The sequence below is a fragment of the Heptranchias perlo genome, chromosome 11 (genome assembly GCF_035084215.1).
Source record: "Heptranchias perlo isolate sHepPer1 chromosome 11, sHepPer1.hap1, whole genome shotgun sequence".
Lineage (NCBI taxonomy): Eukaryota > Metazoa > Chordata > Chondrichthyes > Hexanchiformes > Hexanchidae > Heptranchias > Heptranchias perlo.
In genome coordinates, this window is record NC_090335.1 from 83,159,983 (window position 1) to 83,184,690 (window position 24,708).

The 24,708-nt window shown below is 46.3% G+C and overlaps 1 protein-coding gene across 1 annotated transcript; it reads left to right on the forward strand.

Moving 5' to 3' along the window:
* Positions 1-2,044: 2,044 nt before the first annotated feature.
* Positions 2,045-18,244, forward strand: LOC137326872 (lysozyme C-1-like). Its single transcript, XM_067992253.1, has 4 exons — positions 2,045-2,174; positions 8,056-8,229; positions 14,959-15,096; positions 18,195-18,244. The coding sequence occupies exons 1-4, from the start codon at positions 2,045-2,047 to the stop codon at positions 18,242-18,244; spliced, it is 492 nt and encodes a 163-aa protein (XP_067848354.1).
* Positions 18,245-24,708: the final 6,464 nt, after the last annotated feature.

Sequence of the window (24,708 nt, forward strand, 5' to 3'; positions counted from 1 at the left end):
ATTTCCTTTATTTAGATTGAGGACCCTAGTTTCGGATTCAACTACTTCACTCTCCATCTTAATGAGGAATTCTATCATGTTATGCTCGCTCTTCCCTAAGGGACCCCGCACAACAAGATTGTTAATTAATCCTTTCTCATTGCACAATACCCAGTCTAGGATCACCTATTCTCTAGTTGGTTCCTCAATGTATTGGTCCAGAAAACCATCACGTACACACTCCAGGAATTCCTCCCCCACAGTATTATTGCTAATTTGGTTTGACCAATCTATATGTAGATTAAAGTCACCCATGATTATAGTTGTAACCTTCTTGCATGCATCTCTAATTTCCTGTTTAATGCCCTCCCCTACATCTCCACTACTGTTTGGGGGCCTATAGACAACCCCCACCAACTTTTTCTGCCCCTTGGTGTTTCTTAGCTCCACCCATACAGATTCCACATCGTGATTTTCCGAGCCAATATCCTTCCTTTCCCCTGAATCCCATGGGCTTTTACTTTTTTGACCAGTCTGCCATGTGGGACCTTGTCAAAAGCCTTGCTAAAATCCATGTAGACTACATCAAACGTGCTACCCTCATCGACCCTCCTTGTTACCTCCTCAAAAAATTCAATGAAGTTAGTCAGACACGACCTTCCCTTAACAAATCTATGCTGACTGACCTTGATTAGTCCGTGCCTTTCTAAATGATGATTGACACTGTCCCTCAGAATTGTTTCCAGGAATTTGCCCACCATCGAGGTTAGACTGACTGGCCTGTAATTATTCGGTCTATCCCTTTTTCCCTTTTTAAACAACGGTACAATGTTAGCAATCCTCCAATCCTCCCGCACCACACCTGTAGCCAGAAAGGATTGGAAAGTGATGGTCAGAGCCTCCGTTATTTCCTCGCTTGCTTCTCTTAATAGCCCGGGTTACATTTCATCCGGGCCTAGCGATTTATCTACTTTCAAAGATGCTAATCCCCTTAATATTTCCTCGCTCAATATGTTTACCTGTGGGTGAACTGTTAAAACCTACAGACAAATAGTGGGATGTATTCAAAGAAGTGTTTGGTACGTACAAAACCAGTACATGCACCGAAAAGGCAATTGCTCAACTTGTGGAGTTGGCAACCATGGTCAACAAATGAGGTAAGAGACAATATCAAGCTAAAAGAAAAGGCCTTCACAAATACAAGGAAAAGTGGAAATCCAGCAGACTGGGAGAGCTATAAAAAGCAACAAAGGGATACAAATAATCAGAGGTACAGAGGGAATATGTAAAATAAACTTGCAAGGGATATCAAAGCTAATGGCAAAAAATTTTATAAATATATTAAGAGAGAGAGTGGTAAAGATAAATGGGGGCCCTTTAAAGATTGGATACAGGAGGGACTATAATGGATAATAAGGAAATGGCAGACTTGTTAAATGAGTACTTTGTATCCATTTTCACAGTGGAGGAAGAGGGCAGAATACCAGTCGAACAAGAAAACCTAAAAATAAGTTAAAGGAAGGGGCTTAGTGGATTTCAAATCAGTTTTTTTTAAAGGGTAATGCAGAAAATAATGGGACTTAAAGTAGACAAATCTCCAGGATCTGATGGTTTCCACCCCAAGGTATTAAAAGAAATAGATGAGAAAATTGCAAATGTATGAGTCCTAATTTTACAAAGCTCTCGAGATTCAGGAACTGTGCCGATGGATTGGAAAATTGCAAATGTTACTCAATTATTTAAGAAAGGAGGAAGGAAGAAACCAGGATTAGATTTTAATTTTCTCTTTGAGAGTGTCACACCATGCTGGTTTCAACCCATCAAAGTGTACGCTGAGATTAGCTAATTTAGCACAGAGCAAGCATAGAACCTATGGTCTCCTGGATCATTTTAGCTCTGTGTAGGATCATTTTGAGGGAGCAGGGCTCTTATCGTTGTTCAATCACAGAATCAGTCTCTTTTTTTCTCCCCAGAATCGTGATTGAGGAACCTGATTATCAAAAAACACTTTGTTACATAAGAGCAGAATCGCAAAGAGACTCCGACCACAACCATTATCAACAGAATGAAGACACTTTTAACTCTGAGCATCCTCCTCATGGTCGCAAGTGCCAAAATCTTTGAAAAGTGCGAGCTAGCCCGTGCTTTAAAGGAAGGCGGATTGGACGGTTTTAAGGGGTACAGTCTGAAAGAATGTGAGTCTCACCAGCTAAAGCCAACCAAGTGGTGACGCCACATTTGATCCCAACAATGTCCATGGCTACTCCTTGTCCGAATTTCTTTGCATGACTCTCAATGACAAAAGACAAGGCTGAAGCATTTGCAACCATCTTCACCCAGAAGTGCTGAGTGGATGATCCATCTCGGCCTCCTCCCGATATCCCCACCATCACAGAAGCCAGTCTTCAGCCAATTCGATTCACTCCACGTGATATCAAGAAACGGCTGAGTGCACTGGATACAGCAAAGGCTATGGGCCCCGACAACATCCCAGCTGTAGTGCTGAAGACTTGTGCTCCAGAACTAGCTGCGCCTCTAGCCAAACTGTTCCAGTACAGCTACAACACTGGCATCTACCCGACAATGTGGAAAATTGCCCAGGTATGTCCTGTCCACAAAAAGCAGGACAAATCCAATCCGGCCAATTACCGCCCCATCAGTCTACTCTCAATCATCAGCAAAGTGATGGAAGGTGTCATCGAAAGTGCTATCAAGCGACACTTACCAATAACCTGCTCACCAATGCTCAGTTTGGGTTCCGCCAGGACCACTCGGCTCCAGACCTCATTACAGCCTTGGTCCAAACATGGACAAAAGAGCTGAATTCCAGAGGTGAGGTGAGAGTGACTGCCCTTGACATCAAGGCAGCATTTGACCGAGTGTGGCACCAAGGAGCCCCAGTAAAAGTGAAGTCAATGGGAATCAGGGCGAAAACTCTCCAGTGTCTGGATTCATACCGAACACAAAGAAAGATGGTAGTGGTTGTTGGAGGACAATCATCTCAGCCCCAGGACATTGCTGCAGGAGTTCCTCAGGGCAGTGTCCTAGGCCCAACCATCTTTAGCTGCTTCATCAATGACCTTTCCTCCATCATAAGATCAGAAATGGGGATGTTCGCTGATGATTGCACAGTGTTCAGTTCCATTCGCAACCCCTCAAATAATGAAGCAGTCCGTGCCCGCATGCAGCAAGACCTGGACAACATCCAGGCTTGGGCTGATAAGTGGCAAGTAACATTCGTGCCAGACAAGTGCCAGGCAATGACCATCTCCAACAAGAGAGAGTCTAACCACCTCCCCTTGACATTCAACGGCATTACCATCACCGAATCCCCCACCATCAACATCTTGGGGGTCACTATTGACCAGAAACTTAACTGGACCAGCCACATAAATACTGTGGCTACAAGAGCAGGTCAGAGGCTGGGTATTCTGTGGCGAGTGACTCACCTCCTGACTCCCCAAAGCCTTTCCACCATCTACAAGGCACAAGTCAGGAGTGTGATGGAATACTCTCCACTTGCCTGGATGGGTGCAGCTCCAACAACACTCAAGAAGCTTGACACCATCCAGGACAAAGCAGCCCGCTTGATTGGCACCCCATCCACCACCCTAAACATTCACTCCTTTCACCACTGGCGCACAGTGGCTGCAGTGTGCACCATCCACAGGATGCACTGCAGCAACTCGCCAAGGCTTCTTCAACAGCACCTCCCAAACCCGCGACCTCTACCACCTAGAAGGACAAGAGCAGCAGGCAGATGGGAACAACACTACCTGCATGTTCCCCTCCAAGTCACACACCATCCCGACTTGGAAATATATCGCCGTTCCTTCATTGTCGCTGGGTCAAAATCCTGGAACTCCCTTCCTAACAGCACTGTGGGAGAACCTTCACCACACGGACTGCAGCGGTTCAAGAAGGCGGCTCACCACCACCTTCTCAAGGGCAATTAGGGATGGGCAATAAATGCCGGCCTCGCCAGCGACGCCCACATCCCATGAACAAATTTTAAAAATGCAGTTGATGGGCAATAAATTCTGCCATGACTGTGTCACCCACATCCTGAGAACAAGTTATTATTATTTTAGTAGGGATATATTTTCCTTCTTTTTTATTTTTTTAAAAATACTTATGGGATAGCAAGATAGAAAAGAGAAGACTGAAGGTTGACCTAATATAGATCTTTAAAATTATGGAAGGGTTTGTTCGGGTCGACATAAAGAAGATGTTTACAATTGTGGGAAGTTCAAAACTAGGGGTCATAAATATAAGATAGTCGCTAATAAATCCAATAGGAATTCAGGAGAAACATCTTTACCCAGAGAGTGGTGAGAATGTGGAACTCGCTCCCACAAGGAGTAGTTGAGGCAAATAGTATAGATACATTTAAGGGGAACCAGATAAGCACATGAGGGAGAAAGGAATAGAAGGATATGCTGATAGGGTGAGATGAAGTAGGGAGGGAGGAGGCTCATGTGGAGCATAAACACCGGCATAGACCAGTTGGGCCGAATGGCCTGTTTCTGTGCTGTAAATTTTTTAAATGGGGAATTATAGACCAGTTAGCCTAACATCTGTTGTGGGGAAAATGCTGGAGTCTATAATTAAGGATATAGTGACTGAACACCTTGAGAATTTTCAGTTAATCAGGGAGAGCCAGCATGGATTTGTGAAAGGTAGGTCGTGCCTGACAAACCTGATTGAATTTTTTGAAGAGGTGACTAAAGTAGTGGACAGGGGAATGTCAATGGATGTTATTTATATGGACTTCCAGAAGGCATTTGACAAGGTCCCACATAAGAGAATGTTAGCTAAGATAGAAGCCCATGGAATCGAGGGAAAAGTACGGACTTGGTTAGGAAATTGGCTGAGCGAAAGGAGACAGAGAGTAGGGATAATGGGTAGGTACTCACATTGGCAGGATGTGACTAGTGGAGTCCCGCAGGGATCTGTCTTGGGGCCTCAATTATTCACAATATTTATTAACGACTTAAATGAAGGCATAGAAAGTCTCATATCTAAGTTTGCCGATGACACAAAGATTGGTGGCATTGTAAGCAGTGTGGATGAAAACATAAAATTACAAAGGGATATTGATAGATTAGGTGAATGGGCAAAACTGTGGCAAATGGAATTCAATGTAGACAAATGTGAGGTCATCCACTTTGGATCAAAAAAGGATAGAACAGGGTACTTTCTAAATGGTAAAAAGTTAAAAACAGCGGATGTCCAAAGGGACTTAGGGGTTCAGGTACATAGATTATTGAAGTGTCATGAACAGGTGCAGAAAATAATCAAGAAGGCTAATGGAATGCTGGCCTTTCTATCTCGAGGACTGGAGTACAAGGGGGCAGAAGTTATGCTGCAGCTATACAAAACCCTGGTTAGACCACACCTGGAGTACTGTGAGCAGTTCTGGGCACCGCACCTTCGGAAGGACATATTGGCCTTGGAGGGAGTGCAGCTTAGGTTTACTAGAATGATACCCGGACTTCAAGGGTTAAGTTACGAGGAGAGATTACACAAATTGAGGTTGTATTCTCTCGAGTTTAGAAGGTTAAGGGGTGATCTGATCGAGATATTAAGGGGAACAGATAGGGTGGATAGAGAGAAACTATTTCCGCTGGTTGGGGATTTTAGGAGTAGGGGGCAGTCTAAAAATTAGAGCCAGACCTTTCAGGAGTGAGATTAGAAAACATTTCTACACACAAAGGGTGGTAGAAGTTTGGAACTCTCTTCCGCAAACGGCAATTGATGCTAGCTCAATTGCTAAATTTAAATCTGAGAGATAGCTTTTTGGCCACCAAAGGTATTAAGGGATATGGGCCAAAGGCAGGTATATGGAGTTAGATCACAGATCAGCCATGATCTTATCAAATGGCAGAGCAGGCATGAGGGGCTGAATGGCCTACTCCTGTTCCTATGTTCCTATGTTCCTGGAAATGAAAAGATGTATAGGCTGATAGGGTGAGATGAAGTAGGGAGGGAGGAGGCTCGTGTGGAGCATAAACACCGGCATAGACCAGTTGGGCCGAATGGCCTGTTTCTGTGCTGTAAATTTAATGTAAGGTGGCAAGAGTGGCAGTTATTTGTAAAATCAGATTGTGTTAGCATTAATTAATGCAAACTGGCCAATCGGGACCTCGATAATACTGCTGCCTGTACACTTCTAAAGCATCTAATCTGGGAAATGTTTTACTCATCCGGCTGTGAATGCAGGCAATTTAACTCAAAAGACCCAACAAAGATCACTCAAACCCCTTTTATCAGACTCGTAAATAGAGAATGGATTGCATTCTCTTAAACATTCACTCCCTTCACCACCGGCGCACTGTGGCTGCAGTGTGTACCATCCACTGGATGCACTGCAGCAACTCGCCAAGGCTTCTTCAACAGCACCTCCCAAACCCGCGACCTCTACCACCTAGAAGGACAAGGGCAGCAGACACATGGGAACAACACCACCTGCACGTTCCCCTCCAAGTCACACACCATCCCGACTTGGAAATATATCGGCCGTTCCTTCATCGTCGCTGGGTCAAAATCCTGGAACTCCCTTCCTAACAGCACTGTGGGAGAACCTTCACCACACGGACTGCAGCGGTTCAAGAAGGCGGCTCACCACCACCTTCTCAAGGGCAATTAGGGATGGGCAATAAATGCCGGCCTCGCCAGCGACGCCCACATCCTAAGAATGAATTTTTTAAAAACTCCTTTAATCACCTAATTATAGGGAAACGATGGTGTAGTGGTTATGTTACTGAACTAGTAATCCAGAGGTCTGGACTGATAATCCAGAGAGGGTGAGTTTGAGAATTTGAATTCAGTTTACAAAATCTGGAAATAAAAGCTGGTGTCAGTAAAAATGGCCATGAAGCTGTCGGATTGTCATCAAAACTGGTTCATTAATGTCTTTTAGGGAAGGAAACCTGCTATCCTTATCCAGCCAGGGCCTATATGTTTTCTTAGAATCATAAAAAGGTGATACCACGGAAGGAGGCCGTTCGGCCCATCGAGTCTGTGCTGACTCTATTCAAGAGCAATCCAGCTAGTCCCACTCCCCCGCCCTATCCCTGTAGCCCTGCAAATTTTTTCCTTTCAAGTACTTATCCAGTTCCCTTTTGAAGGCCATGATTGAATCTGACTCCACCACCCCCTCGGGCAGTGCATTCCAGATCCTAACCACTCGCTGTGTAAAAAAGTTTTCCCTCATGTCAACTTTGGCTCTTTTGCCAATCACCTTAAATCTATGCCCTCTGGTTCTTGACCCTTCTTCAAATGGGAACAATTTCTCTCTATCTACTCTGTCTAGACCCTTCATGATTTTGAATACCTCGATCAAATCTCCTCACAACCTTCTCTGTTCCAAGGAGAACAATCCCAGCTCCTCCAGTCTATCCTGTAACTAAAGTCCCTCATTCCTGGAATCATTCTAGTAAATCTCTTCTGCACCCTCTCTAAGGCCTTCACATCTTTCCTAAAGTGCGGTGCCCAGAACTGGACACAATACTCCAGTTTTGGCTGAACCAGTGTTTTATAAAGGTTCATCATGACTTCCATACTTTTGTATTCTATGCCTCTATTTATAAAGCCCAGGATCCCGTTTGCTTTTTTAACCACTTTCTCAACCTGCCCTGCCACCTTCAATGATTTGTGTACATATACCCCCAGATCTCTGTGTTCCTGTAACCCTTTTAGAATTGTGCCCTCTAGTTTATATTGCCTCTCCTCATTCTTCCTACCAAAATATATTATTTCCCATTTTGCTGCGTTAAATTTCATCTGCCACGTATCCTTCGTAAAGACAGATGCAAAGTACTCATTTAGTACCTCAGCCATCCCCTCTGCCTCTATGAGTAGATCTCCTTTATGGTCCCTAATCGGCCCCACCCCTCCTCTTACTACCCGTTTACTGTTTACAGCCTGTAGAAGACTTTAGGATTCCCTTTTATGTTGGTCGCCAGATCTAATTAAATGGCGGAACAGGCTCGAGGGGTGAATGCCCTTGCTCATCTCTAATTAACTTGTGGTTGTGATGAATGTGTTTTTTATTAGCATTGATTTCAATTCCAGGGGTGTGCACGGCATTCTACGAAAGCACTTACAACACAGGGGCCATCAATCTCAACTGGAACAGTGGAAAGATCTTGTCAGTCGACTGCGGCCTGTTTCAGATCAATAGTTTCTGGTGGTGTCTGGATGATGAGACTCCCGTCACCAAAAGGAATTGTGGCATGAGCTGCTCAGGTAGGCGGACTCGGGCTGCATTTGTCGACATTTCTGGTTAAAACAATGGCCGGAAAATTGAGACCAGGTTTCTGAAAGGTGGTCAATTCATCCCTGCTGGAAAAATTGTCCCTCTTGGGCTGATTCCCCAATCTGTGTTTCCCGTTGATGTAGGGTTGTCTGGGGCCTCCAGGAATTGAAGATTAATCTCCAGGACACTGCTGCGAGCAAAACACCCGGGAGAAAAATTGTTGGGACATTAAAAAAATTGTGCGCTTTTTAAAATTGTCTTTCATAGAAACATAGAATCATAGAGAATAGGAGCAAGAGTAGGCCATTCAGCCCTTCAGGCCTAATCCGCCATTCAAAATGATCATGGCTGATCGTCTAACTCAGTACCCTGTTCCCGCTTTTTCCCCATATCCCTTGATCCCTTTAGCATTAAGAAATATATCTATCTCCTTCTTGAATATATTTAATGACTTGGCCTCCACTGCCATCTATGGTAGAGAATTCCACAGGTTCACCACCCTCTGAGTGAAGAAATTTCTCCTCATCTCGGTTCTAAATGGCATACCCTGTATCCTGAGACTGTGACCCCTGGTTCTGGATTCCCCAGCCATCGGGAACATCCTCCCTGCATCTAGTCTGTCTAGTCCTGTTAGAATTTTATATGTTTTGATGAGATCACCTCTCATTCTTCTAAACTCTAGTGAATACAGGCCGAGTCGACCCAATCTCTCCTCATACGTCAGTCCTGCCATCCCAGGAATCAGTCTGGTAAACCTTCATTGCACTCTCTCCATGGCAAGGACATCCTTCCTCAGATAAGGAGACCAAAACTGCACACAATACTCCAGATGTGATCTCACCAAGGCCCTGTATAACTGCAGTAAGACATCTCTGCTCCTGTACTCAAATCCTCTTGCAATGAAGGCCAACATACCTTTCACCTTCCTAACTGCTTGCTGCACCTGAATGCTCGCTTTCAGCGACTGGTGTACAAGAACACCCAGGTCTCGTTGCACCTCCCCTTTTCCCAATCTATCACCATTCAGATAATAATCTGTCCTTCTGTTTTTATAACCAAAGTGGATAACCTCACATTTATCCACATTATACTGCATCTGCCATGTTCTTGCCCACTCACCCAACTTGTCGAAATCACATTGGAGCCTCTTTGCATCCTCCTCACAGCTCACATTCCACCCCAGCTTTGTGTCGTCTGCAAACTTGGAAATGTTACATTCAGTTCCCTCATCCAATTCACTGATATATATTGTGAATAGCTGGGGCCCAAGCACTGATCCCTGCGGTACCCCACTAGTCACTGCCTGCCACCCGGAAAAAGACCCATTTATTCCTACTCTCTGTTTCCTGTCTGTCCATCAATTCTCAATCCATGCCAGTATATTACACCCAATCCCATGTGCTTTAATTTTGCACACTAACCTTCTGAAAATCCAAGTACACCACATCCACTGGTTCTCCCCTATCTATTATACTAGTTAGATCCTCAAAAAACTCCAGTAGATTTGTTAAGCATGATTTCCCTTTCATAAACCCATGCTGACTTTGTCCAATCCCGTTAATGCCTTCCAAGTGTTCTGTTATCACATCTTTTATAATAGACTCTAGCATTTTCCCCACTACTGATGTTAGGCTAACTGGTCTGTAATTCGCTGTTTTTTCTCTCCCTCCTTTTTTAAATAGTGGGGTTACATTTGCCACGCTCCAATCTGTAGGAACTGTTCCAGAATCTATAGAATTTTGGAAGATGATCACCAATGCATCCGTTATTTCCAGGGCCACTTCCTTCAGTACTCTGGGATGTAGATTATCAGGCCCTGGGGATTTGTCAGCCTTTAGCCCCATTAATTTCCCTAGCGCTTTTTTTTACTAATACTGATTTCCTTCAGTTCCTCCCTCTCACTAGACCCTTGGTTCCCTAACATTTCCGGGAGGTTATTTGTGTCCTCCTTTGTGAAGACAGAACCAAAGTTTGTGTTTAATTGTTCTGCCATTTCTTTGTTCCCCATTGTAATTTCCCCCATTTCTGACTGTAAGGGACCTACATTTGTCTTCACTAATCTTTTTCTCTTGACATATTTATAGAAGCTTTTACAGTCAGGTTTTATGTTCCCTGCTAGTTTACTCTCATACTCTATTTTTTCCCTCTTAATCTTGGTCCTTTTTTGCTGAATTCTAAACTGCTCCCAATCCTCAGGCTTGCTGCTTTTTCTGGCAATTCTCCTCTTTGGATCTAATACTGTCCCTAATTTCTTTTGTAAGCCACGGTTGAGCCACCTTTCCTGTTTTATTTTTGTGCCAGACAGAAATGAATAATTGTTGTAATTCCTGCACAAGTTCTTTAAATATTAGCCATTGCCTATCCACCGTCATCCCTTTTAGTAAAGTTCCCCAATCTATCATAGCCAACTCACACCTCATACTTTCATAATTTCCTTTATTTAGATTCAGGACCCTAGTTTCGGATTAAATTACTTTATTCTCCATCTTAATGAGGAATTCTATCATGTTATGGCTGCTCTTCCCTAAGGGACCCTGCACAACAAGATTGTTAATTAATCCTTTCTCATTGCACAATACCCAGTCTAGGATCGCCTGTTCTCCAGTTGGTTCCTCAACGTATTGGTCTAGAAATGCATCATGTACACACTCCAGGAATTCCTCTCCCACAGTATTATTGTTAATTTGGTTTGACCAATCTATATGTAGATCAAAGTCACCCATGATTATAGTTGTACCCTTCTTGCATGTATCTCTAATTTCCTGTTGAATGCCCTCCCCAACATCTCCATTACTGTTTGGGGGCCTATAGACAACCCCCACCAACATTTTCTGCCCCTTGGTGTTTCTTAGCTCCACCCATACAGATTCCACATTGTGATTTTCCGAGACAATATCCTTCCTCACTATTGCATTGATTTCCTCCTTTACTAACAACGCTACCCCACCTCCTTTCTCTTTTTTCCTGTCCTTCCTAAATATTGAATACCCCTGGATGTTCAGTTCCCATCCTTGGTCACCCTGCAGCCATGTCTCCGTAATCGCAACTATATCATAACCGTTAATATCTATCTGCGCTGTTAATTCATCGACCTTATTGTGAATGCTCCGCGCATTAAGACACAATGCCTTTAGACTTGTCTTTTTAAGATTGCTAGTCATCTCAGTTTTATTTTGCACTATGGCCCTATTTGTTTTTCGCCCTTGTTTTCTCTGCCTTCCACTATTGCTTCTTCCCTTTCTGCCTTTTGTTTCTATCCTTGTTTCCCCCTCCTCTGTCTCCCTGCTCAGGTTCCCATCCCCCTGCCACTCTAGTTTAAACCTTCCCCAACAGCACTAGCAAACATCCCTGTGAGGACATCGGTCCCGGTCCTGCTCGGGTGTAACCCGTCCCGCTGTATAGGTCCCATCTTCCCCAGAACCGGTCCCAATGTCCCAGGAATCTAAATCCCTCCCTCCTACACCATCCCTGCAGCCACGCATTCATCCAGTCTATTCTCCTGTTCCTATACTCACCAGCACGTGGCACTGGGAGTAATCCTGAGATCACTACCTTTGAGGTCCTGCTTTTTAATTTATCTCCTAACTCCTTAAATTCACCTTGCTGGACCTCATCCCTTTTTTTACCTATGTCGTTGGTACCGATATGGACCACGACTACTGGCTGTTCACCCTCCCCCTCCAGAATGCCCTGCAGCCGCTCCATGACATCCTTGACCCTCTCACCAGGGAGGTAACAAACCATCCTGGAGTCACGTTTACTGCTGCAGAAACGCCTATCTGTTCCCTTTACAATGGAATCCCCTATCACTATAGCCCTGCCACTCTTCTTCCTCCCCTCCTGTGCAGCAGAGTCACCCATGGTGTCCCGAACTTGGCTCTTGCTGCTTTCCCCTGATAAGCCATCTCCCCCAACAGTATCAAAAGCAGAATATCTGTTTGAGAGGGAGATGGCCCCAGGGGACTCCTGCTCTACCTGCCTAGTCCTTTTACTCTGCCTGGCGGTCACCCATTTCCTTTCTGCCTACGTAACCTTTACCTGCGGTGTGACCACCTCACTGAACGTGCTATCCACGATAATCTCAGCATCGCGGATGCTCCACAGTGAATCCACCCGCAGTTCCAGCTCCAAAATACGGTTAGCCAGTAGCTGCAGCTGGACACACTTCCTGCACACATGGTCACCAGGGACACTGGTAGTGTCCATGACTTCCCACATAGTGCAGGAGGAGCATATCACGGGTGCGAGCTGTGCTGCCATGACTTGCCTTAGATTTACACTGCGCTCTCCTCTCGGAACTCTGCTTTTACACTGCATTCACCTCACAGACTCCCCTCCCGCTCTCGGACTCTCCTTTTACACTGTGCTCACCTCTCGGACTCTCCTCCCGCTCTCGCTTACCAATGCCATTGGATGTCAAGGGGAGGTGGTTAGACTCTCTCTTGTTGGAGATGGTCATTGCCTGGCACTTGTCTGGCGCGAATGTTGCTAAGCGAAGTAGAAGGCACTATCAAATGTAAAATGTCATTGGAGGTGCGTCAATGGTTAGAGGGACCATCAATGGACATTACCTCATTGGCTTCTGGAAGGCCGCCTGGACCTCATCAGGAAAGACAGGTGTCAGGCGTTGCTCAGTGGTAGCACTGTCACCTCTGAGTCAGAAGGTCATGGGTTCAAGTTCCACTCCAGAGACTTGAGCATAAACACGAGGTTGATAGTCCCAGTGCAGTACTAATGGAGTGCTGCGCTGTTGGATGTGCTGTCTTTCAGATGAGACCTTAAACCGAGGCCCTGTCTGCCCTCTCAGGTGGATTTAAAAGATCTCATGGCCATTATTTGAAGAAGAGCAGGGGAGTTCTCCTCGGGGTCCTGGCCAATATTTATCCCTCAACCAACATCACTAAAATATTATCTGGTCATTGGTACATTTTTTTTATTCATTCATGGGATGTGGGCATCGCTGGCGAGGCCGGCATTTATTGCCCATCCCTAATTGCCCTTGAGAAGGTGGTGGTGAGCCGCCTTCTTGAACCGCTGCAGTCCGTGTGGTGAAGGTTCTCCCACAGTGCTGTTAGGAAGGGAGTTCCAGGATTTTGACCCAAGGATGATGAAGCAACGGTGATATATTTCCAAGTCGGGATGGTGTGTGACTTGGAGGGGAACGTGCAGGTGGTGTTGTTCCCATGCGCCTGCTGCTCTTGTCCTTCTAGGTGGTAGAGGTTGCGGGTTTGGGAGGTGCTGTCGAAGAAGCCTTGGCGAGTTGCTACAGTGCATCCTGTGGATGGTACACACTGCAGCCACAGTGTGCCGTTGATGAAGGGAGTGAATGTTTAGGGTGGTGGAAGGGGTGCCCATCAAGCGGGCTGCTTTGTCCTGGATGGTGTCGAACTTCTTGAGTGTTGTTGGAGCTGCACTCATCCAGGCAAGTGGACAGTATTCCATCACACTCCTGACTTGTGCCTTGTAGATGGTGGAAAGGCTTTGGGGAGTCAGTAGGTGAGTCACTCACCACAGAATACCCAGCCTCTGACCTGCTCTTGTAGCCACAGTATTTATATGGCTGGTCCAGTTAAATTTCTGGTCAATGGTGACCCCCAGGATGTTGATGGTGGGGGATTCGGCAATAGTAATGCCATTGGATGTCAAGGGGAGGTGGTTAGACTCTCTCTTGTTGGAGATGGTCATTGCCTGGCACTTGTCTGGCCCGAATGTTACTTGCCACTTATCAGCCCAAGCCTGGATATTGTCCAGGTCTTGCTGCATGCGGGCACGGACTGCTTCATTATCTGAGGGGTTGCAAATGGAACTGAACACTGTGCAATCATCAGCAAACATCCACATTTCTGACCTTATGATGGAGGGAAGGTCATTGATGAAGCAGCTGAAGATGGTTGGGCCAAGGACACTGCCCTGAGGAACTCCTGCAGCAATGTCCTGGGGCTGAGATGATTGGCCTCCAACAACCACTACCATCTTCCTTTGTGTCAGGTATGACTCCAGTCACTGGAGAGTTTTCCCCCTGATTCCCATTGACTTCAATTTTACTGGGGCTCCTTGGTGCCACACTCGGTCAAATGCTGCCTTGATGTCAAGGGCAGTCACTCTCACCTCACCTCTGGAATTCAGCTCTTTTGTCCATGTTTGGACCAAGGCTGTAATGAGGTCTGGAGCCGAGTGGTCCTGGCGGAACCCAAACTGAGCATTGGTGAGCAGGTTATTGGTGAGTAAGTGCCGCTTGATAGCACTGTCGACGACACCTTCCATCACTTTGCTGATGATTGAGAGTAGATTGATGGGGCGGTAATTGGCCGGATTGGATTTGTCCTGCTTTTTGTGGACAGGACATACCTGGGCAATTTTCCACATTGTCGGGTGGATGCCAGTGTTGTAGCTGTACTGGAACAGCTTGGCTAGAGGCGCAGCTAGTTCTGGAGCACAAGTCTTCAGCACTACAGCTGGAATGTTGTCGGGGCCCATAGCCTTTGCTGTATCCAGTGCACTCAGCCGTTTCTCACGTGGAGTGCTGTTTGTGGGATCTTGCTGTGCACAAATTGGTTGCCACGTTTCCTAAATTTCAACAGTGACTACACTTAAAAATACTTAGCTGGCTATAAAGTGCCTTCGTTCGCTCTGAGGTTGTGAAAAGTGCTGTTTAAATGAAAGTTCTTTCTTTTTCTTTTTCTTTATTCTATTCTAATATTTACTATTTTTTATTGCAGCTTTTTTGGACGATGATCTCACTGATGATATTCAATGCGCCAAGTCCATAGTTACTTTGCACCCTGGAATGAAGGCCTGGTATGATCATTTATTGCAAGAGGAATGGAATATAAAAGTAGAGATGTTTTGCTACAGTTGTACAGGGCATTGGTGAGACCACATCTGGAATACTGTGTGCAGTTTTGGTCTCCTGATTTAAGAAAGGACATAATTGCTTTGGAGGTGGTTCAGAGAAGGTTCACTCCACTGATTCCTGGGATGAGGGGGTTATCTTATGAGGAAAGGTTGGACAAGTTGGGCCTGTATACACTGGAGTTTAGAAGAATGAGAGGTGATCTTATTGAAACATATAAGATCCTGAGGGGACTTGAAGGGGTAGATGCTGAGAGGATGTTTCCCCTTGTGGGAGAGACTAGAACTCAGGGACACAGTTTAAAAATAAGGGGTCTCCCATTTAAGACGGAGATGAGGAGAATTTTTTCTCTCTCAGAGGGTCGTGAGTCTGTGGAACTCCCTTCCCCAGAGAGCGGTGGAGGCAGGGTCATTGAATATTTTTAAGGCTGAGTTAGATAGATTCCTGATTAACAAGGGAGTCAAAGGTTATAGTAGGTAGACAGGAAAGTAGGGTTGAGGTCGCAATCAGATCAGCCATGATCTTATCAAATGGCAGAGCAGGCTTGAGGGGCCGAATGGCCACCTTCTGTGCTGTAACCTTTCTATGATTCTATGATACTCTCTAAGTCTGATCCCACCTAATACTGTACTATTTCTCACTCTAGTGCTATCTGTCTCTCCCAATCTTTTATGCACCTTGTTTCTCCTTTCTAATGCTATATCTTGGTGCCCATCCCCCTGCCAAACCCTCCCCCACAGCACTAGTGAACCTTCCCGCGAGGACATTGGTCCCAGCTCTGTTGAGGTGCAACCCATCCGTCTTGAACAGATCCCTCCTGCCCCAGAATTGGTCCCAATGCCCCAAGAATCTGAAGCCCTCCCTCCTGCACCATATCTCTAGCCATGCTTTAACCTGACTTATCTTCCTATTTCTACACTCACTAGCCCGTAGCACTGGGAGTAATCCAGAGATTACTATCTTTAAGGTCCTGCTTTTTAACTTCCTCCCTCGCTCCTGAAACTCTGACCACAGGACCTCATCCCTTTTCTTTCCTATGCCGTTGGTACCCACATGAACCACGATTTCTGGCTGTTCCCTTCCCCCCGCAGAATGTTCTGCACCCTCTCCATGATGTCCTTTACCCTGGCCCCAGGGAGGTAACACACCATGTGGGACTCACATCGATGGTCACAGAAACGCCTGTCTTTCCCCCCCGACTATCGAATCCCCTATGAGTACTGCATTTCTACACTTCACTGTGCCCCCTGAGCACTCCTTTGCCCCAATGTGCCATGCTCAGGACTGCACTCCCTCGAGATGTCATCACCCTCACTGGTATTCAATGCTGATACCGGTTTGAGAGTGGCCACACACTCTGAAGATTCCTGCACTGCCTGCCTCTTCCTACCCTTTCGGACGGCCCCCACTCTCTATCCTGAACTCTCTGTGGCTGTGGGGTGAGCACCTCCTGGAACGTACGATTCAGGAAACCTTCAGCCTCCCTTATGCTTTTTTTTCTGAATTCCCTTTAGATATTCGATTATTATCAATTTACTTACCCCGATTAAGCTACCCTTTTATTCCAGGTCTCTTAGAACTCCTCCTCTCTATTCCCTGTGATGTCACTGTGACTCTCTCTGTTCTCAGTAAATGGGGAAAGGGTCCTCCCCGGTGCTCAGCACTGTTTCCCCCACTCCTCTCCTCTCCCACTCCCGTACTGATACCTGGGACTCCTCCCCAGTGCTCAGCACTGTTTCCCCCCACTCCTCTCCACTCCCACTCCCGTACTGATACCTGGAGCCCCTCCCCAGTGCTCAGCACTGTTTCCCCCCACTCCTCTCCGCTCCCACTCCCGTACTGATAGCTGGGACTCCTCCCCGGTGCTCAGGACTGCTCCCCCACTCCTCTCCACTCCCACTCCCGTACTGATACCTGGAGCCCCTCCCCAGTGCTCAGCACTGTTTCCCCCCACTCCTCTCCGCTCCCACTCCCGTACTGATAGCTGGAGCCCCTCCCCAGTGCTCAGCACTGTTTCCCCCCACTCCTCTCCACTCCCACTCCCGTACTGATACCTGGGACTCCTTCCCGGTGCTCAGCACTGTTTCCCCCCACTCCTCTCCGCTCCCACTCCCGTACTGATACCTGGGACTCCTCCCCGGTGCTCAGGACTGCTCCCCCACTCCTCTCCACTCCCACTCCCGTACTGATACCTGGAGCCCCTCCCCAGTGCTCAGCACTGTTTCCCCCCACTCCTCTCCACTCCCACTCCCGTACTGATACCTGGAGCCCCTCCCCAGTGCTCAGCACTGTTTCCCCCACTCCTCTCCGCTCCCACTCCCGTACTGATACCTGGAGCCCCTCCCCAGTGCTCAGCACTGTTTCCCCCCACTCCTCTCCACTCCCACTCCCGTACTGATACCTGGAGCCCCTCCCCAGTGCTCAGCACTGTTTCCCCCACTCCTCTCTGATCCTACTTATACATTTTGTTCCTCGATGCTCCTCTGTGATGTCACGTTTTGACTTTTTTAATGTTTTTTTGAACCAGTGTTTTATAAAGGTTCATCATGACTTCCATACTTTTGTACTCTATGGCTCTATTTATAAAGCCCAGGATCCCGTTTGCTTTTTTAGCCGCTTTCTCAACCTACCCTGCCACCTTCAACGATTTGTGCACATATACCCCCAGATCTCTCTGTTCCTGTACCCCCTTTAGAATTGTGGCCTCTAGTTTATATTGCCTCTCCTCACTCTTCCTACTGAAATGTATCTCTTGTTCTCTTGTCCTCTTGTATTTAACATAGTAAACACTCAAAAGTGCTCAGTCGAGGAGGGAATGGATGCCGATCGGTCGGTGAAAAATAAGGGAAGATGATCGAAGTTATGGTCAAAAGGGAGGTCTTGAGGAGGCCTTTGAAGATGGAGGAAAAGGTTGGGCATTGGAGGAGTTTCAGCAGTGAATTCCAGAATGTAGAGCTAAGATAGCTTTGAAGATTCTGCCACCAAAGATAATTTTGAAGAGGGGGAGGATGTAAAGGTGAATGGAGTAAAAGACTCCAACAGCAACAAAAAAAAGTCTGGGACCATAGTTATTAACTGACAATTGTCTCCTTCCTTTTGTAGGGTTGCCTGGAGTAGCAGATGCAATGGGAAAGACATCGAACATTTTGTGACTGGATGTGGTCTATAAAGATGGCTAAGATCATGTTCGTTGGTCCTGTTTATCTTGGCTTATACTAGTTAGCTTTGCACGGCCAGGACCCCATAAAGGAGTGAGAGAGGCTGTCCTTTCACTTCTCATTAACCTGCACTTAATCGGAGATGTTAATTATTCAGTCCCTTGGGATCCCTTTCGTCACCTTCGATTGGTGGGAGAGTGATTGCACGTGGCTGCGACCTCATCTGTTCATCATTTTGAGGGAGGTCATTTGGAGCAGATACAAGAAAGGACCCAATCAGGGCCGGCGATGCACCAGATCACATCAATGTGTAAAGGCACAAAGTGAGGTCTTCAGGCAGCTGTTCTTTGGGCATTGCAGGTCTACTCCTGATTCTGTCCCCGCTTCCTGGTGTAAGGCCCTGCCAGAGGGTAAAAGTCGATGGATGTCTTTGCGAATGCAAATCCATTTCCAGTGGTGTGCCACAGGGCTCAGTGTTGGGTCCCTTGCTGTTTGTGGTATATATTAATGATTTGGATTTAAATGTGGGGGGCATGATTGGCAAATTTACAGACAACACAAAAATTGTCCGTGTAGTTGATAGTGAAGAGGATAGCTGTAGACTCCAAGAAAATATCAATGGGCTGGTGGAGTGGGCGGAAAAGTGGCAAATGGAGTTCAACCCGGAGAAGTGTGAGGTAATGCACTTTGGGAGGGCAAACAGTAAAAGGGAATACGCAGTAAACAGGAATATATTGAGAGGGGTCGAGGAAGTGAGAGACCTTGGAGTGCATGTGCACAGGTCCCTAAAGGTGGCAGTACTGGTAGATAAGGTTGTGAAGAAGGCATACGGAATGCTCTCCGTTATTAGCTGAGGTATAGAATACAAAAGCAGGGATGTAATGATGGAACTGTATAAAATGCTGGTAAGGCCACAGCTGGAGTATTGTGCGCAGTTCTGGTCACCACATTACAGGAAGGACGTAATTGCTCTGGAGAGAGTACGGAGAAGATTTACAAGAATGTTGCCAGGGCTTGAAAATTGCAGGTATGAGGAGAGATGGGATAGGCTGAGGTTGTTTTCCTTGGAGCAGAGGAGGCTGAGGGGAGACTTGATTGAGGTGTACAAAATTATGAGGGGCCCAGATAGAGTAGACAGGAAGTACCTGTTTCCCCTAGCGGAGAGTTCAAGAACTAGAGGACATAGATTTAAGCTGATTGGTGGAACGATTAGAGGGGACATGAGGAAAATCTTTTTTACCCAGAGGGTGGTGGGTGTATGGAATTCACTGCCCGAATTGGTGGTAGAGGCAGGGACCCTCAACTCTTTTAAAAAAGTACCTAGACCTGCACCTAAAGTGCTGTAAGCTGCAGGGCTACGGACCGGGTGCTGGAAGGTGGGATTAGAATGGGCACCTGGTTGTTCTTCAAGCCAGCACGGACACGATGGGCCGAATGGCCCCCTTCTGTGCTGTATCTTTTCTATGGTTCTATAGTTCTAGGGCTAGAGAGGGGCAGGGATATTGGGTCCCAGATCATTCTCTCTGTTGGAGCAAACCACAGTTGCGAGCTCCCGAGACACATCATGTTTGTTCACAGAGCGGAGGGTTAACAGCAGCACCTCCTGTGTAGATACATCACGGCATTGGAAATGACATCAGCTGCTAACAACAACAACAACAACAACAACAACAACAACACCTCACATTTATGAAGTGCTATTTTACGTTCAAATTCCTCGATTAAAAATTGCCCCAAATAGAAACTAACTGAACATGTTGGAAATGTTTGCACTTTAGTAGATAGAGTGTCCGCTGGGAGATAAATCAGCCAATGTGTGGTTTTCAGATCTTCCCAGAACCTCCTTCAACATGGTGACATGAACACTAGAACCTTAAATGATCCTTGTTACATTCAAGAGAGTGCCAAGAGTGAGGGGTTGTTGTGATAACCATTTAACTGCCCTAGCCTTGCACTAATGCCCTTCCATTGCTTATAATCCTGTATTATTTGTATTATACAGTAAGTAAAAAAAATAAATTCTGCTCTGTATTGTTTCTGGTTGCATTTTTAAACTGTAGAACTCCCACCTCTGGGCAGTTATTTTACATCTGTAAGTACAAGAGATATTAAATAAATAAACCCAGACAACATCAGGCCTCGAGTGCTTCATTCCCATATTTTTTCATCATTCTCGGGATGTGGGCGTCGCTGGTGAGGCCGGCATTTATTGCCCATCCCTAATTGCCCTTGAGAAGGTGGTGGTGAGCCGCCTTCTTGAACCGCTGCAGTCCGTGTGTTGAAGGTTCTCCCACAGTGCTGTTAGGAAGGGAGTTCCAGGATTTTGACCCATTGACGATGAAGGAACGGCGATATATTTCCAAGTCGGGATGGTGTGTGACTTGGAGGGGAACGTGCAGGTGGTGTTGTTCCCATGCGCCTGTTGCCCTTGTCCTTCTAGGTGGTAGAGGTCGCGGGTTTGGGAGGTGCTGTCGAAGAAGCCTTGGCGAGTTGCTGCAGTGCATCCTGTGGATGTAGATAGTAGTGAATGATGTTAGATAGGGAGTTCCAGGACTTTGATCCAGTTCCAGTGACAATTTTACATACATGGCTGACCATTCCATTTCCCTGATCAAATACCCATCAGCTGCTGCGCCTGAGGTGAAACGTTCTCTTTGTGGATTATGTTGTTGATCAAGTGGGCCTAGAAATTGGATGGGGTCGGAATCGGGGACCTGATTTCTGGTGCAGCTGAGGCTGCACACGCCTAATAAGGATGGCAACAGGACCACGGAAAATTGGTCCGTCAGCCTCATTAGGGTAGAACAGGCAAGCTGCGAGCTCCACTCAAGGTCTTAGAGGATGCTCGACAGTCGGAGGGGGAGGGAGGTGGCAGCAAGATTAGCCAGTTCAAAGACCGACCGAGGGCATCAGGATAGTCCGGAGAGGGTGGAGGCAATCGAGAGGGGGTGAGGGGTAGCTATCAGTGGCCCGAGGTTTTAATGTGGAAAAAAAAGAAATCAAGAACTTGCTTTTATAAACTGCCTTTCACGACCTCAGGAGATCTCGAAGCGTTTTACAGCCAATAAAGTATTTTTGAAGTGTAGTCACTGTTGTAACGTAGGAAATGCAGAAGCCAATTTGTGCACAGCAAGATCCCACAAACAGCAATAAAATAATAACCAGATAATCTGTTACTAGTGTTGGTTGAGAGATAAATATTGGCCCCAGGACACCAGGGAGAACTCCCCTGACCTGCTTCGAAATAGTGGCCATGGGATCTTTTACATCCATCTGAAAGGGCAAATGGGGCCTCAGTTTAACATCTTATCCAAAAGACGGCACCTCCAACAGTGCAGCACTCCCTCAGTACAGTCCCTCAGTACTGGAGTGTCAGCCTAGATTTTGTGTTCAAGTTTCTGGAGTGGGGCTTGAGTCTGCCCTCCTTCTGACCCAGAGGTGAGATTGCTGCCCACTGAGCCACACCTGAGCAGTCCTGTTCCTCATGGCTCCACAACACGGTAAGTAAAAACCGTTCTGGGCAGCACCTATTGGGTGTTTTGGCTGTTGAGCACCTGAAGAAACTGATGCATGGATTCCTCTGACTTGTATTCTCTTATTTTCACTCTGTAGATCCACATTCTATTCTTTTCTTGATTGTCGCTACCTGTTAGTTCAGCATCTTGAGCGATAAGTCTACTAAGGCTATTGGGTCTTTTTTGACTTCACCCTCAGTGATGTCGACGACACCACCTGACGTGGGAGTGGTCGGGACATTCCTTCAGCCCCTTCCCGAAGTATAGTGTGGCTGGAGCTTCTAACCGAAGGTAAAAAAGGATCAGGTAACATTGAGGTGTTTATAAGCTCCCTGCATTGACTCAGACACTCGATCACTCTGTACCCGTGTTACTGACACAAGGGACAGGAAATACATTGTGTGACCTCTTGCATCATATTATACCACACGCCCATATTTGGGATGACACATTATGCGGCTGATGTAATTTCCGGCTGTGGTGTATACAGTTGACCACTTTTCCGGTGCAAAATTCCAGAAGAAGCGCCCAGTTTACCCCATGTAACAAAAGCAGAAATTCACCCTCATTGCGTCTTACATTCTTATTTTAATATTTAAAATATCTACAACCATTCCTGAGTATATTATTTTTGGCTTCAAAGCGTCAAGCTAAGTCACAATACACTTCAAAATGCTGGAAAATTCAGCAAAGTGTCGTAGAATTTCCTGGGGGCGAGGATATGTTCCCAGACACCTTTAGGAAATAAACTTTGCATCTTCAGTGCTCACACTAAACTTTGCATCTTCAGTGCTCACACTATCCTTCACAGATTCCTAGAGCTACCAGAATGAAAAATGCATTTTTATGTGCATCGTTTATATCTGCAGTACAGAGTTAAAAAATTAATTCTTGGGATATGGGCGTTGCTAGCAAGGCCAACATTTATTGTCCATCCCTATGTGATATATAGGGATACAAGTGATGGATATACTGGATACACCTGCAGCTTAAGTTACAACAAGCTCCTATCCCATGGTCATAATCATTGCTGTTTGTGGGATCTTGCTGTGTGCAAATTGGTGCCGCGTTTCCTACATTCCATCAGTGACCACACTTGTAAAGTACTCCATTGGCTGTAAAGCACTTTGGGGCATCCTGAGGTTAAGAAAGGCGATATATGAATGCAAGTTCTGAAACATAAGTGTGATCATGATAAAATTATTGAAGAAATATGCCCCTTCTCCCAGACCGATGTAGAAATGAACGACCAATTTTGTCCCTTCAACATTTGGATTTACCCTTCACACTCTCATGCCCTTGTGTCCTTTTTTCCTCCAATACAAGAGCCTTTGTGACCTCCAGATTTGACTATTCCAATGCTCTCCTGGCCGGCCTCCCATCTTCCACCCTCCGTAAACTTGAGCTCATCCAAAACTCTGCTGCCCGTATCCTAACTCACACCAAGTCCCGTTCACCCATCACCCCCTGTGCTCGCTGACCTACATTGGCTCCCGGTCCAGGAACACCTAAATTTAAAAATTTTCATCCTTGTGTTCAAATCCTCCATGGCCTCGCCCCTCCCTATCTCTGTAACCTCCTCCAGCCCTACAACCCTCCGAGATCTCTGCGCTCCTCCAATTCTGGCCTCTTGTGCATCCACAATTTTCATTGCTGCACCACAGGCGGCCGTGCCTTCAGTTGCCTCGGCCCTAAGCTCTGGAATTCCCTCCCTAAACCTCTCCCCTCTCTCTCCTCCTTTAAGACACTCCTTAAAACCTACCTGTTTGACCAAGATATTTCCTTATGTGGCTCGATGTCAAATTTTGTTTGATAATCGCTCCTGTGAAGCACCTTGGGACGTTTCACTACATTAAAGGCACAAAATAAATACAGGTTATTATTCTTGAATGTTGTGTACACTGACCACTTAAAGTACAAGGCCCCTTTAATGACTCATTGTCACATACCAGGCCCGTTCTTGGGTTGTCTCACTTTTTGGAGCTGTGTCAGCTTTTGCTAGTTTTCTAGGGTGGAATGTTTGAGAGCGTAAATGGAAATGAAACACTCGAGGCCTGCTTTATTTTGCTGTGTTTCTTTATCTACTAACTCTGGTAGGTACAGCAGTAAAATAGCTTTCCACAGCAGTTCAGCGGTTCCAACTGCAGCTAAAAGCATTACAGAAGCAATGAAGGGAACTGGTGCAAGGCTGAGACAATTTAACGGTGACCATGGTAGCCCCCTCACCATCACACGCCGAGTGTAACGAGCATCATTTAAAGTGCCGGTGTTCATGTCACCATCTTGTCGGGAGGTTTGGAGCCGGCCTCAGGTGCTGAAAGTGCCACATTGTCGATTATGGATCATTCGCATCGCACCAGGTGTCATAGATTGGTTTATTTTCCATCTCTGTTGCTGAGGGACATTGGAGCCAATTGTAGATTCCTCTCCTCTCCCCTCACAACTATCTCAGCACAGACAAGGGATCAGATCCAGGACCTCGACAGTATTTATTCCTGGGGTCCACATTGAATGGTGATTTACACACTGATGCAAGGGAGTATGGACATCTCCTGTACTAGGCCCTCATGGCCTCCCTCCAAATGGTGATGAGATGGAGAGGGGTCACAGCTCCTAACAATCACCTCCCCGTCCCCACCAACGGAAGGTGTAGAAAGCGATTCCCATGGGGTTGACTCTCTGATAAGTGCAGGTTAATGAGATGTGAATAGCCCAGCAATGCAACGCTAACTAGAAAAGGAGCCTCGTCCTGCAATAGAGTCCGAGCGAGTGGTACTGGCAAGTGGGGTCTCTTCCATCTTTATGTTTTGCATAGGTGCAGAAACTGATTGTCCTCTGGCCGCATGCACTTCCTCATCCAGCCAGGTCTTCAATAAAAAGAGCGTCAGACCTGAAAGAACAGTGTCAGTGAATAAGGAGAGTCTCACAGCATTTGTACATAGA

Coding starts and splice junctions, on each gene's coding strand:
- LOC137326872 (XM_067992253.1), top strand. CDS start 2,045: ATGAAGACACTTTTAACTCTGAGCATCCTCCTCATGGTCGCAAGTGCC. Junction 2,175..8,055: donor GGGGTACAGTCTGAAAGAAT/GTGAGTCTCACC, acceptor TTTCAATTCCAG/GGGTGTGCACGGCATTCTAC. Junction 15,097..18,194: donor AGAGATGTTTTGCTACAGTT/GTACAGGGCATT, acceptor TTCCTTTTGTAG/GGTTGCCTGGAGTAGCAGAT.